This window comes from Lagopus leucura, unplaced genomic scaffold (genome assembly GCF_019238085.1).
Source record: "Lagopus leucura isolate 7727_CA_CO unplaced genomic scaffold, USGS_WTPT01 Super-Scaffold_100002, whole genome shotgun sequence".
Taxonomy (NCBI): domain Eukaryota; kingdom Metazoa; phylum Chordata; class Aves; order Galliformes; family Phasianidae; genus Lagopus; species Lagopus leucura.
The window spans coordinates 27,913,465-27,933,331 of NW_024962263.1; the positions used below are offsets into that span (position 1 = coordinate 27,913,465).

Sequence of the window (19,867 nt, forward strand, 5' to 3'; positions counted from 1 at the left end):
GGTCCCTTCCAACCCGGGTGATTCTGTGATTCTGTGTCCAATCAATCACAGCATATCAGCACTGACTCATGCAAGCTGCAAAGGGGTTCTAAATGCCAGGCAGAGCTGGTCTTTTGTATTCTGGCAGCTCCTCCTTGCTGCCTTATACCTCTCTCTCTCTCAGATGAAGAGCCTGGAATAAATGAGGAAAAAAAAAAAAAAAAAAAAAAGAAGAAGAAGAAGAAGAAAAGAAAAATGTCAGTCGCTTTGCAGTGTTTAGTGCTCCCCTGGAGCTTAATTATGTGGGAACTGAGATATGCAGTCTGTCAGCAGGAAGGTGGCAGATCCCTGTAGCACAGTTAGAAGGCTATGTTGTGAAATACTGCGGTTTTGTTCTAGACCTACAGATACCCACGGTAGGGCAAACTGCAGATTCTCACAATAACATGTGAGTTCCTCACATTTCTCATCCGTGGTGTCTGTGCCAGTGCGCTCCTGGATTTGGTTTCAAGTATCCTCACACCCTCTGTACTTCGATTCTCCAACTTGCAGAAAGGCACATAAATATTTCCATCTTCACCACACAAACAAAGTCACTCTTGTTAGTCTCCTGCTGCTCTCTAGCTCTACACCACATGCAGGGCTCAGCAAATGGCACCGTAAACTTAGAAATGTTCAGTGTCTAAGTCAGGACTGTAGTCACAGGAGATGGCATATTTCCCCCTAGGAAAGCAATAAACAGCTCTTCAGCATGATTCAGAAATGAGGCAGTGCAGAGACCATCTTGCAGGATATAGTTTCAAATGTACCACATCATTTACCCTGTTTTTATATTTGAAATCATAAGTATTAGAATCATTCATTTCTAAGACTCTCTCAAGTTGGTGTCTAGTTGCCAAAAAGAAAGAAAATTATATAAAATATCCTGCCCTAGATTTCATTTTTCACTCACAAACATTTACTCAATTGCCAGCATTAATGACAAAGAGCTTCTTCTACCACACGCAGGAGATGCCTTTATAAGCTTGTCACATCCTGTTGTTAGTAGCATATGGTATTGAAAACATCCTCACTGCTTGGAAGAGAGAGCTGGTGCAAATATTTCAAGCAACAGTTTGTTAATTTTGGATCTGATCCCACAGTGCACCAATATTTTTTCACACTTTTACACCTAACTATATAATGATAATGTCCTGTGAAATGTCATGAAGGATGGTTTAGACCATAGACTTCTGGGGATGTTTAAAAAATAGATTAGTAGATACTCTATCCAGCTTTTAAGAAAACATTTTACTTCAACTAGCATGTGCGTAAGACATGATCTGTTTTGTTCTCCTTTCTTTTACAAGGTCGAGGGGAGCAAATCCTCAGCTTCTAGTAACACCATATAATAAAGAAAGATCTATGGAGTGAGGAAAATCAGCCCGTGTTTCTTTACAGCAACTGAAACAGACTTTTCTTTACAAAACATAGTTGTACTTTTTGCTCAGGCTGCCTTGTAAATTGAAATATGTCAGTACAGAAGACAAGAGATGAGAAATTTGAGGGCATTTCTTTTAAAAGAATGAGGCTGGAAGGCTTCGAAGGATTTACTGAAGTCAAGACAGTGCCAGGCAGAGGACAGCAGGGTTAGTCCCCCAGATAGACTGGGCAGCAGGAGATGTCAGATATGGTCAAAGAGGAGCACGATCACAGCCCTGAAGGAATACATGGAATTCAGTGGTTGTCTGACATGAAGATACTATTTCTTATCTGCCCCCTGCAAAGGATGCTCTAAATGTCTCTGGGCAGTGTAGTGCCATCCCGGCTCCCTTTTCCCTGAAGGTGACTGAATTGCCACTGGGAAATGGTTTACCTACTTGTATTCAGCCAGATTTCATGCAGCAGGGAGTACAAGAGATTACTGGGCGTTTTTATGGCAAGTTGGTAAGCTGGTTTACTGGGATTCCAAGTACCCCCCTCCATCCTCCCATTTTCTAGGTTACAGACAATGCATTTCCTACTGCCTTCTCCTCCTTTAGTCTACCCTTTTCCAGCACTTGTCTAGCCACAGCTTCTTACTGCAATGACTGACCACTGCCTCATCTCTATCTACCTCTTTTTGGAATGTGTTTGGGAAGGGTAATAATTCACATGTGCAGGAAGAATTCATCTCAGTATCACAGGCATTCCTGTGGCTAAGAAGGGAGCTGAAGGAGGATTTCCAAGTAGAGGTGACATCCTAGCTTGCTGGCTACCCCTCTTAAGCCATACTCCTTTAGCACTGAAACCTACAGGAATTTCAGACTGAACTGCATGGCATTATATTTCCACAGCATGTGATACCCTGCAGCAGCCTTCCTTCCATTCCTTCAACCTGAAATCATGAGGGGCCAAGCCTATGACATGTATTTAATACAACCTGACTGCTAAGCCTTGTGCAGAACATCATGGGTATGAAGGAAAAAAGGAGATGCTCAGGTTGTTCTGAACCTTATTTGCCAGACAGCAACAGCTAAAGAACAGAGTTGTGGCATAATGAAAAAGCAACCCAGGATGTTTTCCCTCAGAAAACCTCAGGGTGAAAAATTAAATCAGGGCAGGTGAACTGAGAGATGCATATGTTTAGCACATTTTCTATCTTGCCTTAGTAATGCTGCACTCTGAATGCGGCAGCACACACTGCTTTCAGTCCTTAACCATCCAGTCAAACATGATCATTAAGTACATTCTGGGGAAAATACAAACTTGAGAAATACACCACGACATCCTGTAGAAAAGAGTCACAGAGGAAAAACAGAGGGCAAAATCAAGGGCAGCCAGACAAGAAAAAGGCTGCATAAAGCACAGTTGATATAGCACAGATTTCAGAAAGAGGTGAGAACTGCTTTAAGCAAAACAAAGAAAAGAAAAAAAATCCTCCTTCCCTGCATGCTGTCAGATTTATTGTTTCTGTTTGTGAAATCTAGGGCAGTCAGAATTAAAAAAAAAAAAAAAGAAAAAAAAAGATAATTCTTAGGTCCATCTAGACCAGAGTTGTCTAGTTCTTAGATGAAAGATCTGCCAGGGAACAACAAACACACAAAGATGATTGTTAACAAAATCTTTCCAGGGCAAGCTGACCTGCTGTGTTATTGAAAAGACACGAAGTGATGGAAACACCAATATAATTTGTATTCAAAAAGAATAGTATGCACAAGGATAACACAGGAACTTGGATAAGTTATAAGAGTCATTCTGCCTCTACTTTTGTTCCTAAAGCATTCAATTTGGCTTTATTTTTGTCACAAATACCTTTAGCTTTTGTCCACTAATTACACGTGCAAGGAATCATATATTTTAGGTTTCACTTAGATTTACTTCTCACTGGGAAACTATCTTGTTACAGTCCTGCCATCTAACAGTAACTTTCATTTGTATGGCATTGCTGCAAAACTTGTGGTGTCTTTGAAATGTGGTGTATCTGATGTCAACACTGAAGTGCAAATAGCAGCAGGAAACTTAGTACAAGGCATGCTAACAAGTAAGAAAACCATAGACTAGCTAACATTTCACATTAGAATTATTAGAATCCCCTAAAAAAGACTACATTTGGTTGCATAATGTTATTTTACAACACCTTTAGCCATAGTTTCCATGAGTGTGGGGCAGCCTCAGAAAACTCCAGAGGATAATGCTTCTCAGCTGCAAAGTAAGCAACAGCTGGCATGACAGAATCAAAACACGGAGATTTCCTGAGACACTCTTGGCTGTATTATTCGTGTCAGTAAGGACAAATTTCCCATTTCCATCATATCAATCACAGTGACATAACTGAATAAACTGCAGAGCAGCTAGAGAAAGCTAGGTCAGTATGGACCCGCTTGATAAAATAAGGTGCTTCCTCAGGAGTGACATGGTTTTGAAAAATTTCTGTAGGCTATACCTAAATTAGGAAATAATATCAAAATAAAGGAAGTAATTCCAAAATACATTCAAGCACAGATTACCTGAGTGCCTACTCTGAAAGCAGCTTCTACTTGAGCTTTAAGAATGTTGCACTTCATATGATCAGGGACAGAGGAAGGCGACACAGGGGGATGAAGAGTCTTTTCAGGTACCTTTTTCTCTTCAACCTATTTTTAATAGAAAAGACAAGCACAGTGATTTACATTAGAAAGATAAATCAACAAGATGGTAAGTCTTTCAGGTACAACAACTCAATTCACCAATGCAGAATAAAACTTACATGCTAATAACCAAATAAATATGTCTTACAATAAAATATTTCAAAACATTAAATGACTTGATACTATTATCACAACAAAAAAAGCCATCAGGAAAGCCTGATTAATAAAGGAAAAAACTATCTCACAGAGCTAAGAAAGATGGAAAAAGCCAGGCTCTGGAGTCACTGCCAAACCTGGGATCACACTGAGTAAGCACATTAGCTCTAGAACATCACAGGCAAGCAGAAGTGGGAAAGTTGCACAGCATTCAACTGTAGTGAACTCTGATTTCTTATACCACTCTAAGAATGTAAAGGAGCTCTGGAAATTTAACCAGAGGGATTTGAAGGGATCTCCACATAATTGCAAGCCAAGTGAAATCTCTTTTATCAGAGAGTGGAAAAATTGCTGCTGCTTCTGCTTACCTACTGTCAACACCTTACCTACTCAGTGTTCTGGATCACAAATCTAAAGCCTTGGGACAGCTAGCTTAGTGACCTGTTCAAACATGACCTAAAGGTTTTGTGCCTTGAACAAACAACATCCAGCAGAAATGCCAGCATAAATAAACTTCCCATGCAGAAAAGAGAAAATAAAAGGACAATGTAATACTGATGTATAAACAAACTGGGTATGGAAGAGACCAGGTTTGTAAACGCAAACACAACCAACCACACTGCAATTTCTCATATTTTTAAGGAAGAACTGGCTGTTATGCCACTGCTAACTTTCCTGTTCTTTCTGGAAATGAGATCTGAACAACAGATGAACAATAGCCCACATTATGCTTTTATTTTCCTCTCATGTTTCTACAAAGTGTGAGTGGCTGCATACACCCGGACAGAAGGATGCAGAATGCTGTCGTTCAGACCTCACTGCGCTCCCTGTGACCTCCGGTCCAGCTGGAACCCCCCCATGGCTACCTACTGGCTGATGGTAATTAAAACCTCAGTGACCCTTCTCTCAGGTCCAAGATCAGTCACAGACAGAAAGGAACTTCAAGTTCCAGGGGCACTTTCTGCAAGTGCAGCAGATCACAAATACAGTTTTGTTGACTGAGAGGAGACTATTTTGTAAATGTTGTTGGAGGAAGAACCAGATCTGTGCAGAGTTCTATTGAGACTGCAAGATATTTATCATGCGTTCTCAAAGCTGGTCCAGCAGGCTCCTGCACCCAAAATGTCAAAGCTGCCAGGTATGATCTCAAACAGCTTACTGCTAAAGGACTGCCCATCCTGAGATTTTTCTTCATCTGTCAAATCTCAAATAATTCTTACAGGCTTATTTGCCAAGCCACATTTACTATTTTTAATGGAAGATATTTTTGGACATTTCACTCTCCTCACTTTCCTCTTAAGGGGAAAAGAAAATATTAAAAATGAAAAGTGACAGCTTCGGGCTGGAACAACTTACAGAACTGTAGCTATCTATTTAGTTTTGACTGTAACTTTAGTTCTGGCAAGCATCTGAAAAAGAAATATTCATTTGCCATAAGTGGTTTTTTTCCTGGGGTACTCATGAAGATTAAGAAGTGGAGATAATCAAAAGAAAGAAAAAAAACATGGAGAAAGTACTTTTCCTTGAGCAACAGCCTTGTTAGCCTGAGTGCACTGCTGTACAAAAAAGCTGCCACAGTTGTCAACTTTTAATAGTATTGATTTCTAACAGCAAAAAGAATAACACACTAAGCAATGACATTTCTAAAGGCCGTGCAATACCCCACCTTTGTTTTAACACTGGATTCTAATTAAATAACGTTTCAGCAAAGCAAGATTAAGTAATTGCATTTCACTAGCTAAATCAAGACAACTGATGCTTATGAGGACATAAGCTTGCTTCTTAGCCTCTTCTGTCCATATAGGGATATTGTCCAGTCCTTACATTCTTCTCCTGCCCAGTTTCCCCATACTGACCCAAAGCCCTGCAACTGGGAATCTCCAACAGGTCTAAGCCACCTGCTGCATAGAATTATATCAGGATACATCCCCAGTGTGGTCCTTGACATGCCAGTCACAAACTATGATCCTCATTACGAGAAGGGTCCCAATGCTGCTGCCTTGGCTGAAAATGGGCACGGAGTTCTGCACCAGTCTTTCTTTGGGTCAGACTGTAAGCAAGCAAAACTCACTTTGCTTGCATCCATTAGCAGCAGCATCTCTGCAGACTACTCATAGGTTATGAGCAGACACTGCTGCTGCTTGGGCTCGTCTTGCTCCCCAGCTGCTGAGCCAGCGGCCCAAGGCCACTGCCTCTGCTTACTGCCAGAGGAAATGCCAACTGCACACAAACACCAATGGGGCCTGGGGCTGCTCAACCTGACCCAGAGTCCTCTAGTTACTGAACATACCTGAAAAGGCAAACACATCTCTGCCAGCCTGCCTTGGCAACAACAGACCCTGTGCCACAGTGCAGCACACCCTGAGTCAGCCCTGAACTCAGCCCTCACACAGCTGATTATCTGAGCCTATTAGACATACATTTGCAGTGGCATCCAAGATCCAGATGAAATGTGAACTCCAATCACAGAACAAAGTAGCAACTCATTATTTTAGACTATTAGCACTTCAAAGCAGCTATGTAAGTTCCCGTTGTTCTTTAATGTCACCAATCTTTACATATAACCCTGTTAATCTCCTAATTAATCTCCTAAAGCACAATTGTCACCAAGAAGGAAAAAAATAATGACTACACAAAACCATACAGTAACTTCTGAAGTTCATTTTCTTAGTTCAAACACAAACCTGACAGCATTATGGAGTCTTTATATACTATTGCTGCAAGGAGAGCTGTAATATACTTTATTTCATCATGGAATAAAGAAATCTTATGTTTCCAGAACCCTTATTGCTTGCAATGATGAGTGAAGCATGCAGACTGCAGCTGGGTATTTAGATGCTGCACCAGGTTAGCAGTTATTAAAATTTTATTTTCTCTTATAAACTAAAAGCATTCAGTGTGGAAGTTGTTAGAAGTCTAAATATGGCACAATGTTAATGAAACTGCCAATCTTATCTTTTCTTATTGTGTACTTCCAAAAAGTCTGAGATGCTAGTTTTAAGTGACTGTCTGAGAGTTAAGATTGAATTTAAAATAAATAATCTCCTTGCTTAAAATTGCAATCTAAATTCATCTTAAATGGTCTGTAAATGAGAAAAAAAAAAAAAAAAGTTGACGTTAACTTAAGGTACCTGATGGCACTCCAGTTTTCCATATCCACTTCTTCTGGTGCTATAAGATAGCAATGCGTTCATATCCCTTTTACCACTGATGCAGAACTTTATTTTTCCAGAGAGGGAGAATTGCTTTTAAATGGATTTTGATAGAAGTGGGGTGAATAAGCTCATATATACATGTATATACATACAAACTAGATGTATTTTTCTCTTTGTAAATGAAGACTTAGATTTACTTTTCTCTTCTCAAATATTTACTTTAAATTCAATTACATTCACTGACACTGGAACTGAAGGCAGATTTGTACAGTGTTAGATAATGATGACACAAGCTTTGGTTTGCAAAGCTAACTGAATATTAAGTACATGTACAGAATACAAAAATGAATCACGGCAAAACCATTTCTATACTTAACATTTCCATTCCCTCTGTTCTGAAAGGTTCATTCTCTGTTCCATATCAAACTTCTTACTGATAGAAAGATTAATTATCTTTTGCCTCTGATAATTTATCAGTACTCCTTCAGCCGAACAGTAAGTTTAATGCACATCTTTGGCTGAAGACTTCTGAGGAATCAAATGAATGTTTTGGTTAGGGCATGTTCTCCACTGCTAGTAATCACAGCAGGTTGGAGGCAAGATTTTAATGACAACAGCATTGATATGCAGATTCTGAGTGCACATTAGCTATGTACAATCATAACCCTTGGTTTCCTGGGACTCACATATACCTGCTAACATGCACAGGTCTGGGATGGTAACGGTGTAGGCACGAGCTGGTGCTGCAGACCCCATGATTATAAACAAATGCAGACCTGGAGCTGAATGAAACTGGTATTCGGGGGCAATGAAGGCAACAAAAGCATAGTAGCTAGCATGTGTAAAGGCCACCAAGTATAGTAAATTTGAACGGGAGACGAAGATGCAGATCAATGAAGAAAGACCAAGGTGTAAAAGCATATTAGCAACAAAAGTGTGCTAGCAAAAAAGGCCCCAGACAGATCCTAGAATGAGGAAGATGCTATCATCACGAAAAATCACATCCCTGCTGCTGATGTACTCACTGCAGCATCCCTTCTGCCTCCCCATCACAATGAAGCCACCAACCTTAGGACCCAGGAGTACAAAGGATGGTGAGCATAACACCAGCAAAAGGGGTAGAAACAATTTAAACTGTACCATTATTCTTTCTTCTTCTGTAATAATTATACCCAGACTAACAATGGTCAGACTCTACAGATTTCACAAATTGTAACTAGACATCCTTGGTTTTATATCACATATACACATGTATACATGTGCACACACGCAGACCAGAGAGGATAGGAAAAAATGTACTGCAAAAAAGAAAATTAGAAATACATTCTCAGCTGCAGTATTTGGCCCTGAGACTCCTGGAGATTAAGAAATCCACCGGCACAAAAGGGCATGAAACACATGTTGAAATTGACTTTTGTCATTTAGTAGGTGGACAGACACGTCTACTGTACCAAACAGCCCTGGAAAAGAGATTGGACACATCCATTCATCATTCCCATGAGACAGAGTTTGCTGTAGCCAAAAATCAAATTAATTAACTGCTGAATCTAATTTACCCAAATTCTCGTTAATTCTCCTCTGGGTTGATTATTAGGTCTGACAAATTCCAGCCCCAAAGCACTCTGCTTGAAAAAATAATAATTAGCAATGGGCAGAGAGCAAATGAAAGTTGGGACTGCACAATAGATTTGGAAACCATGTTTGTTCTCAGAAATAGAGCGAGCGAAGCAGCTCCACAAGTACTCCACTGGTTTTGTTTAAGTATACTTTTAAGAGGACAAAAAAAAAACAGGGAATAAAAAGCTCTTAATGGAATAGAAAGCAATGGTGTGGTGCAGGAGAAATGTTGCAGCTTCACTTTTTTCTCAGAAGCTAGACATACTGAGAACTCATTAAAACCTGTTTGCTGCTGGACTCAGTAGGTAGTCAACAACTGAAACCAGAGGAGGTTTAAGAAGGCCACACTCTCAGTGGAAAAAACTTGTCAGAGTTCAATGCCACTCAACCCTGTCTAACTTGCCCTGCTGCTTTTGTGCTGTGTGGTGCTCAGCAGCATTTCAGCCTGGGGTTAGTGCAATATTTGAAGCAAGCTCTCCTTTCACTGCAGAAGCCATCTGCTGAGGCTGTTCTATGTTCTACTCAAAGCTCAAAAATGGGTGGTTTGTTTGTTTTAGCTTTGCAAGCTCTGGGTATACATTTCACGAGGATCTGTGGTTTAGTGCTAGTGGTGGCAGTGGTGATGAGGAGATGGTTGGACTAGATGATCTTGTAGGTCATTTCCAACCTTGTGATTCTATGATTCTATGATTCTAAGTCAGAAAATTGTGCTTCAAGAAGGAATGACAAGTGAGGGGCCAAAAGAATTCAAAATTCACAACCCACTTCTTGTAATAAGAGGGCTTCCTTCCAGTGGGGCATATTTCAAGGGCACATACAACAATCAGATGGCTCAGAACAGTAACTTTCACAAACCTTGAGGGCCAAGCCTTCGCACTCACCTACATGGTAACTGTTTTTCATAGGATCGCTGCACAGCTCCTAAAATTGAATCTTCTCAGACTGTCAGGGGAGGGTTTTCATTAGACTGCCTGTGCCTGTTGCCTGGCCTTCTGCAGAGCTTCTGCCAGAAGCAGAAGCAATTAGCAGTTCCTAGGGCTCAGTGCAAGACATTTTCATCAGCTAAGCTTTGACTGATGGAAGTCTCATTGCAGCAGACACTGGCTGCATTTGCTGTGCAGCTGCATTTATTGGGAGCATTGACTTGCTGTGGTACTGAGTTTTGTTCATTAGTACTTAAATAAATAATCCACCTGACTGCAGACAAGATTCTAGAGCTGTCCAGAAAAGCCAAAGAAAATCATTAGTTATAGAAGAGCTGAGTTCTCCCCTCGCAGATTTTCAGAAACAAAAAAAGAATGAGAGGATCAGAAGTCAGGCTTTTCCATGCAGAAGTTGCAGGCATATTTTAGGAGACAAATTGTATGGTATGGTGGAATATAGGACTGAAGTGTTTTAATTCTCTTTTAATGAAAGAAAAAAGGTCATAAATCTACTCATTTTGAGATCACAAGGGTACACAAGGGCAGATCAGCTGCTTGGCTCTTTTGCACAACACAGGCCAAACTAGTTTAACCACTTCTGCACTATGGTCAGCATGGAGAGATTCCTCCAGCTGCTTTGCTTTAGCATTTTGAAGATGCCAAACTGAGCTGTCAATAAGATCAGTAACGTAGGACTATCTTTTAAAGCATGCTTTGGGTGTTGCACATAGGTAAGTGTTGTGAGCTGGAGTTAAGACAGAGTATCAAGAAATACAACTGAACTACAGTGCTCCGGTCATGTGATGGTGGGTATTCACTGGATGAAATCACAAGATGAAGAATTTTCCTTTGGCAAAATATGTCAATGCTTAATTAGCTTTGCCTATAAAATCTATACTTATTTTCAGTTAAGAATACTTCTAGAAGAACTTCACATCCAGGCTGTGGGGCAGGATTTTCCATTTCCCCCTTATTTGTCTCCTTTACAATTTGACTTTTTACCCCTCATCATAACAAGCAAATGACAGCTCCTCACAGCTAATAATGAACAATTTTGGACAAAAGTCTAAGACATTCCACCTTGAGGTGTTAATTCAGCAACTTCAGAACAATGCCTTATGACATAGGTCATTGCCTCGTGACTCTTCAAACAGCACTTGATGAGGGAAAGCCTAGGCATCAGGGAAGACACAACCTAAAAAGTGCCCTTGGTATAGAGACCAGAATAGGATCATTACAGCTTCCATAACATATTGATTTCAATTACCTAGAATGTAGGAAAGATAGTCCAATATCTGATTTTAACTTCCTTAATGACTGTTGAATAACATTAACAATAAAAGGCTACCTGTGAAACCAAGGCAAAATAATTTGAGTTCTCACTTGAACTGACAGAAAACATTCCAAAAACGTTTTTTTTTTAAACATCTATATTATCAGTCGGGGGCCAGACCACCTCATTGGAATCCAGTGGCAATGTGTCACTGACTCCACTGGGCTCAGCTCAGGACTAATCCTAGAGGGCTTATTACAAACGAGAGGTGCAGACCTCTGTAGCTCTATCCAGAATAACCTCAAGGAATACCACAGAATGGGGTCAAGTGGATTTTGCCTCACATGGATACCAGGAGCCCCTGACCTGGCAGTCTCTGGTAGAAGCACTGAGACACAGATGTTTTGCCAACCCTGCATTGATCAAACACCCACTAATATCAATTGGTCAATTGCCAGGGGAGATAACACAAACAATTCATGTAGAGAAACAACTTCTTGGTTGTTTTTGTTTTGTTTTATTTTAATTACTTGAAGTGTTGTCATTTTTTTACAGCTCAGGGCTGCCTTGATGCCTAACTTCACAACCAAATTAAAACTACATCATGACATCGTTACAGCAGCTTCTGAAATTTTAAAAGGTGAGGAAGGAAATTCCAAATCAAAAAACGAAAACCCCATCCCACAAGATGGTGAGAGGTGATTAAAAGCAAGACAGTTACAGATTAACACTGACTGGAACTGAAGGTGAAAAGCAGCAGCTTCTGCATATGAAGTGACAAGGGGCTCTCTGTCATATACATGTAGAAATATGTATGTACACGCTATACCTTGTTCATGACGTGCAGGGCTGGCCATGGTCCAACTACCTTCACACTCTCCGCTTCTATTTTCTTCAGATGAGAGGTTTCATCATAAAGAAGGGGAAGTCCTGAGCTCAATTCTAAAGAGATGCCCAAGAGAGAGAAAGAAAGAAAACACAGTCTGAAGGAAGGCTACAGAAGAACAGCAGAGCAAGTCACTGAATTTTGTTTGAAGAGATGGAGGTCTTCCCTGTAAGACCACCTAAAACCTTTAATAAAAATCATAGAATCACAAAATTATAGGGGTTGGAAGGGACCTCTGGAGATCACCTTGTCCAATCCCCTAGTAAAGCAGTTTACCTACAGCAGGTTGCAGGGGAAAGTGACCAGGTGGGTCTTGAATATCTCCAGAGAAGAAGACTCTACAACATCTCTGGTGGCTTCCTTCAGTGCCTGTTGAGTCATTATGCCTGTTGGGTCATTTTTCCTTTTTCTCTTTAACAAACAATCCCTCCTGCCCACCTCCCCAGCTCCTTCTCTCCCACCCCTACGCTTTGGCAGGGCTTTTGCCAGCTTAAGGGCTTGGTTCTTCTTCCAGCCATCCCCCTATATAAAACAGAGTTGATACTGATGTCAACCCCATTGACACCAGAGAACTTATTTATGCGTCCAAGGAGCCTCTCTCAGAACATGTGATGTATACAGAGATCAGAGTATAGCTTTTGGCTCCTCTCAGATATCTTTATTTATATGTCAGTCTCTTTAAGACTGCTGTCAGGAATTTGCTGTGCTTTGTCAACAGAGATTTAGAGGAAAGATAAAAGACAAGATTTTGAGCACTGACAAAGAAAGACGAGGTAAAATACTTTTGTGACACTCCTGAAAGGACTCCACCAACATCCTAGGGATGGTGCGGCATATATGTGTTTGCAAGTATTCTGAGAAAAATGAGAGCTTCATTACATGATGATTTAATGAATCCTCACCTCTTCCTGTATTTCTTTTTGCTACAGATTCTAGGCAATAATAGTTGGGAACAATTCAGTAGTCTCTAGAGTCTGATTCAAAGCCCAGTGAAATAAATAAGAACTTTGCACTGCCTGCAGTTCCGTTTGGATCACTTTCTTAAGCTGTCCTAAGAATATTAAATATTGCTCACTCAAGATCTAATTCTACAGCTGTTTAAATATACATTAAGGACTTTGCTGACTAGAGACAAACTGCTAATGCCACTGTAGAGGAATATAAGCAAAAAGTTGTCTTGGTACTGGTGAAACATAGTCAGTGGTAACAGTGGCTTAGAAGGGGTTATGACATCAGCATTGACCTTCTATTGGTGGTCTCTCATCAAAAGCTGATGAAAGCAGAGTTCAGCATTTCTGATATTACGGTTGCTTCCACAGATATGAAACTGTAATCTGCCTGATCATACCACTGAAAGAGTTACCCCAGCCATCAGATAAGACTACATGATGATTCTTTTTAAAGAAACATGGACATTTTATTGCGTGTCAAGAAGGAACATAGAGGGGAGAAGTGCATTACTTAAAGTATTCACTTTTGCTGTGACTTTTTAGATTTTTTTTTTTTTCTTTTTTTTTTTTTTTTTAAACAGGGATAGCTTCAGAAACCAAGTAAGCTATTTTAGCCTTTTGACTCAACCTTGCAAACAGATAAAGGATATATATATCAATAAAAGGCAAAAAAATTGGCATACATTTACAGAGTCAGCATTAAGTCTTGGCAAACCAGGCTTTCCTTTCAAGCAATGATCTGGCAGGACTGTATTTTTTACAAAGCAACATTCTAGCCTGAAATTCAGTTTGTATTACACCCTCCTTTTGTCATGGTTACACAAGGACTTTTTCATCAAGCAGGTCAGGAATAAAGGATGTATTTTTTTTTTTTTTTTTTTTTTTTTAGGTGATAACCTGCAAGCTCAGCCTAGAGCCTGAGAGGCAAGCTGAGCCCCTTCTTCCAATTTGTCATTTTCTGCCATAAAAATTGCATGGGCTAACATGATGAGCTTGTTGGCAGCTGTTTTCTGTGACAGCCCCAGCTGCTGCCATTGGGTTTGCTCACGTGCACATGATAATCCATGTACAATGTTGCCATCCCAGATAGGCTCAGTGAGCAGTGCTGGCATTGCAAGGCTGGCTGCTGCTGAGCACAGTGGTCTCTGGTACAGTGACTGAGAGAATAGCTGGGGCAAGATCTGCTGCATGAGAAGATAGAATCTGTGTATTCAAGCTTTAAGGTGAAGGGCAGCACTGCAAATACCATAATTAGGCAGAATGCAGGAAAACATCTTCTGCTGAATTGCCTTTGCAAACACATGCCAGATTTATTTCACCGAATTTCACTTCTCCCAGTAATCAAAGTAGACAAACGACTTGGAATGTAAAAAATCAGGCAGATCTACCCTGTGTTTGTTTCCTGTAACAAAGTCCCAGGCTGTATACTTGCTGTGAAACATGCAGCAGCATTTTAAAGGGAACCTTGTCTGGGCACACCAGCATTTGCACCTCTCCTTCCTGTGCCCTGTGAGTTGGCACTGAAATTTTGTAATTTATCACATCATATCTATGAGGAGAAAATCCAAGCATCTTTTCCCCTCTCTCTATCACATGCTAAGTGACAGGTGGGTCACTTCAAGTTCTACTTCGCATACGATTAAAATCACTTCTAAGCTCAGAGACGGGTCTGTCCTGTAGGATCTGGAACAACTAACAAAATGCTCAAGGTCCCCTGGAAAACCATCAGGTAGTCAAGCTGACACGCACAGCCTCACCACTATCAGCCTCAAAGGGAGGTTTTCATTTGGCTAGCATATTCTTCACGTGGATCTTCTGGCCCTCCAAGCATGTCCACTTGAGGTATTTTGGTCACAAGCACCCTCTTCCCAAGAGTGTTCTCAGGCTAGTGACCACATACTTCCTAGAAACACTTTCCCAGTCGGGAATCTTTCATACAGCCTTCAACCAGACACAAGCTTCCATGTCCCCACAGTCCTTATCCAGACCTCTGAAAGCATCTCATCTCTCAGCTTGGGTGTTCCTGGTCCCACAGTGCCGTATGTGCAGTCCCAGAGAGGTGGCTGACAGCCAAGGTGATGGAGGTTCACCTCCAAATGGAGATGCCACCCCAATGCACATAGGAATAGCTTTGATCCAGGGTTTTTAGGGTGGTGGTCCTATCTACACCATCATCACTCCAAAAGCAAAAGCAGCAGCCTGAGCATGCCTGTTCTCATGGAGGGCACCCTTTTGGAGGAAATTAGCTGTGTGACAGGCAGAGTGCATGGGTACAGGGCTGTGGGGAACCGTGATGTGGTCCGCCTTGAGGTGGCTGGCTGGCAGTCAGGACAGCCAGCTTACAAACTGGCACCACAGTCCCTCTGCAGGAGGCACTCATGTTCCTTTGTGTTTCCTCAGAGAGATCGAAATTCGGGCTGCTCTGGGAGTACAGCAGCTGCTGGGCAGAGCATGCAGAGCCTGGCCTCTGTGCCAGAGTAGCATCCTGGGTGCAGGAAGCATTAGTAAAATTACTACCTTTCCAGTAAAGCAGGGCTGTAGGAATTGGAGCGTGGCGCTGCTGCAGCACTGCTGGGGTGGAGGGTGATGGCCTTTGAGAAGTGTAGGGGCCTGAGCTGTGGGTGAGCCCTGTGGATGGGACATTGAGGATTACAGTGTCCTCAGGGCCCAGGCCCCCAGCAGCACTGCCGCTGGCACTGGCTACATTTCCACTGGCATGCTTTACCTCTAATTTGGGAAATAAAAAATAGAGGCTGGCACAGAGCCATGGGAAGGCTTCTGGCTCTTGCAGCACCAAGCTGACATGCTGCATGCAGTCTTTGGCCCCACTTCATAAAGCAAGCAGCACCCCTTTCCCATTGGCAGCCCCACCGCAGCAGTGCCACAGAAGCATTTCCCCTTCTGCAAATCCTCTAATGTAGAGCATTCAATGCATAAACACAGAGGAGTATAACAGAGCTTCTGCAGATTGCTGCTAAGGGAGTAGATTCTTTTAAAGTTCCAGCATGCAATTCATATTGCTGCTTGGAACTCGTTCTTCAAACACTTGCAATGCCTTGCTTTTGTTTCTCATGCTTAAAATTTTCATCTCCCTCTCTTTGGGAAAGAAAACTAAGGAAAAGGTTTCCAGGTTTCTGACACAACGTTTGAATAAAACTTCTGTGCTGACAGGTGCCTATGCGAGGGAGGAAAGCCAGGAGCCAAGAGCACCCAGCACTGTCCACGGTGAGATCCTGGCTACAGGCTGAAAGTTTCCTCAAGAGATGCCTCTCAGAGTGATGCACAAAGCCAAAATATGGACAAAGGAAAAACTTAGCACGCTCCTGAAGTAAGGAAAATAGTAGGTCACACCTTGTTTTGTCCATCTTCTGAAATTCTTATACAGTTCCAGCATCTCACGCATTGCAGAGTGCCAAGACTATAAATTTAGAGCGCAAGAAACAGGATTGCTCAATGGCAGGGATGTTTTTCTTCAAGTTTTTGTGTAAACCTACAGACACCTGGCCAAGCTATGCACCTTTTACAAGCCTGTACATGTACAGCAGCCGAGACGTATGTCTGAACTCCCCAAGGCTATATCAGAAACAAGTGAGTTTCTCTCCTCTTTGCTTTCTACACGCCCAGAATTTCTCCACAGAGCAAGTGAGCATACTCCAGTGGTGGCAGCTGGGGCCGAGTGGGAATCATCCACACTACTGCCAGCCAAGGTGATGCCAACCACTGGGACCAAAGCCAGTACAGCAAAGCGAGCCCTTCCTACACACCGCAGAGAAAGGCATCACTTATCTCAAGAAGGAAGAGCACCAGTGCTGCAGAAGACGGTAAACCCCTAGGCATGAAAAGAGTGCTTCTGATAGACATCTCTCAATGTCCTTTTTCCAATGTGAAACAGTTCTTTTTTACATAGCTTCTCAGGTATTTCTGAGCTTTTGTTTTTTCTCCCTGGAATTTGGGAAGCCTGTGAATGGGAACGCATCTTTGCCGCTCTTACTAAAAACTATGGCATTTGCAGAAGTTTTCTTAAAGAGCCAAGAGAGCCTGTTGCACTGGACTGGACTCAGCCTCAGTGCAATATTTCTTCAGCTACTCCTCCTCCACAGCTGTGGACCCCAGTACCAAAACAGAGAGCACAATGGTGTTTGCCCAGTGCTCCAACATTTCTGCAGCTTGTGCCCAGACATGAAAGCAAGAGCCAGATCCAAACAACGAGGGCTGAAGGCCAGCTGGGCATATCAGCAAACGAAAGGCAGATGAGGATAGGTTTGTCATATTATAGAAATAAATAGTAACAATGAAAAAATAGCCTGTGCCAAGTAGCTAGAGACTCAGTATCTCTGACTAATTGGGTATTTGTTCAGCTGCAGAACACCAATCTAGCACCAAATCCCACAGCCTCATAGCAAAGCCAAGAAACTGTACATCTTGTCTCATCTGCACATAGTACTGAGCTAGAAAATAATAACAGGAAGTATATTCTTCACAGAGGAAAAATGAAACGTGTGATGTTCTCCTTTCCTTTGCCTCCTTGCCAGAGACAAAGCTGAAACCAGCACAGCTACTGACACAACACTGACAGCAGTAGACTTACTATTTGGGTTTGGAACTCCAGAAACAATGTCTTTGCTGTCGGGAGCAAGGGCGCCGTAGTTGGCGTGGTGGTGGTGATGGCGGTGGTGGTGGTGGTGCCTTGCAGGCATTTTTGCAGCATATGGTGCTCCGCCATTCTCCTCAATGTTGAACTGGTGCAGATCGCTGTTGTTCAAGGGATAGCTACAAAATAAATTCGGTTCTAGTTAGAGTGGGAAACAGAAGGATAAATTGTACTTTTGGAGAGAAGAGAGTGCAAATTTCCTTGGGGAAAAAAATACGTTGTTTTTATTTGCAAATAAAATTTTTAATGACTTTTACACTTTTCTGTTAACAGAAGTGTCACAGGGTGAGGAAAAAGGACTCCTTTGCTTATTTGACATGACTTTAATGTCAGAATTCTTTTTGATTTTGCACACTGCACAAGCTCTGCTAGAGTCTTACATCGAGTCAAATTCTAACCGAACTATGGAGTACGACTCTCAAAAACATCAAAATTTGTTCTGCAGGAATTTGTAGTTTCACCTCCAATAGGAAAAAAGTCAGGTAACAAACAATAATTCTTTTAATGTGAAACTGTCAGAAGAGAAAAGCAAAGAACAGTCCTCAAATGACTTTATAAAGTCTGTGACTGTTTAGGGCTACAGAATAATGGTGAAAAGGCTCCATGAAAAATACAGGACTTGGGAAAAAATGGAGAAAGATCCCATTGGAAAGAAAAGGTTTCACAGGTAACAGCACACAGGATAGCGCTTGGTCCAAAAGGGATTGCATCTCTGGTAAATACCTTTTGTTGTTGTTGTGAAAGTTTACTCGGGAGACTAAGTTGCCAATCTGCAATGTATGGAGAAATGGAGGCACTGACATTTTAACTGATCATCTCTACCTCAGATGTGTCACGTGACACAACTACTTTTCTGCAGTAGTTTCAATGGATGCTGTTTCAGTTTATTGTCTGAAATGATGAGGAATGCCTAGAAATATGCCAGCAATCAAAAAAAAAAAAAAAAAAAGTTGACATAATTTTACACAGACACTGCAAATGACTTGGAAATAGTCCCCTCATAAAGTGTTTAAAACATTTATAATGTTTTAACTAATTCTGCAATACTGCATTAGGCAACAGTTGCAGTAAATCAATTCATTCCCCATCCCCCCCCCCCCCCCCCCCCCCCCCCCCCAAAAAAAGCCCAGAAGCCCCTGTCCATTTGAAAAATGCTAACAAAATTATCTCTCAACCCACATAAGCATTCAGTTTGCTTCTGTTGCCAACAGTTGCTAAAAACCTGACACCATGGAATAAAGACAAACAGAATAATTAAAGGAGCAAAGAATGAATTACACCTAGCTACTCGCTACATATGTTTTCTGCAGACTACTTACTGATTCAAAGCAAAATTAACAAGTCATCTGGACACACACACATCTGCATCATTTCCAAGGCTATGCCGAAGCTTGCAACTCAGTGCATCATTAGTAACGACTGCCTTCTTAGCAACAACTGACAGCATGAGGTTTCTGACTGGGTAGCAATTGAATAACGCTTTCATGCGGGTTACTTTTTTGAAAGCAGGAGGCAGGAGGGGAAGGCTTTGTGTATTCACCTTGGCAAGTTTCCAGCATGTTGCAAGGACTGCCAATAAAGGCACTTCTGATGCTCTATTTGCCTTAAGGAAACAACACAAATAGGGGTCACATGCACAAAGAAGAGCTTTGGTGAGCTCAGATAATCCAGGAAGGTCTTTTGAAACTGTACTGTATCTTCACTCTTATAATCAAATTAAGTAAGTGCCTACTGGGGAAAAATGGTACAGGCTAATGAGATTGCATACTAATTGTAGCAGCTTGCCTGCACTCTCCCCTTCAAGCTCTTTGGATCAAAGTGACATTTTTTGACAGGGAGAAGAGCTGGTTTTGTTCACAGAATGAAAATACTAAAAGTCTGGGGCTGGCATCTCAGCGCATCTCTTGCTTTTTCTGGTCTATGATTCAACATTTTTCATTTCACAAAGCCCCATGCATTTGGGAATTGCTTTCATTTCACTGGCTGACAGGTTTGTTTAGCAGGTTATTCACCAGTCTTTTAAAAACAAATAAGATCACACTGAATCTTTACACTGACTCCTCGTATTGCTATGGGCACAAGGTAGCTCCCATGCTGAAATGGGAATGATCTGGGCAACTGAGTGAACCAAATAGCTCTGGCATGATTATGAATTTGCACCAAGTTCTCTAGATGTATCTTTTGACTGT

General features: G+C 41.6%; 1 protein-coding gene across 2 annotated transcripts in view; it reads right to left on the minus strand.

Moving 5' to 3' along the window:
• Nucleotides 1-19,867, minus strand: part of EPB41L4B (erythrocyte membrane protein band 4.1 like 4B) — a 166,839-nt gene that overhangs the window by 51,927 nt on the left and 95,045 nt on the right. For both annotated transcript variants that reach the window (XM_042868648.1, XM_042868647.1), the window contains exons 16-18: nucleotides 17,616-17,797; nucleotides 12,021-12,133; nucleotides 3,948-4,073 (exon numbers count right to left, since the gene is read on the minus strand). In XM_042868648.1, coding sequence (XP_042724582.1) covers nucleotides 3,948-4,073; nucleotides 12,021-12,133; nucleotides 17,616-17,797 — 421 coding nt within the window. The remainder of the gene's footprint in view (nucleotides 1-3,947; nucleotides 4,074-12,020; nucleotides 12,134-17,615; nucleotides 17,798-19,867) is intronic.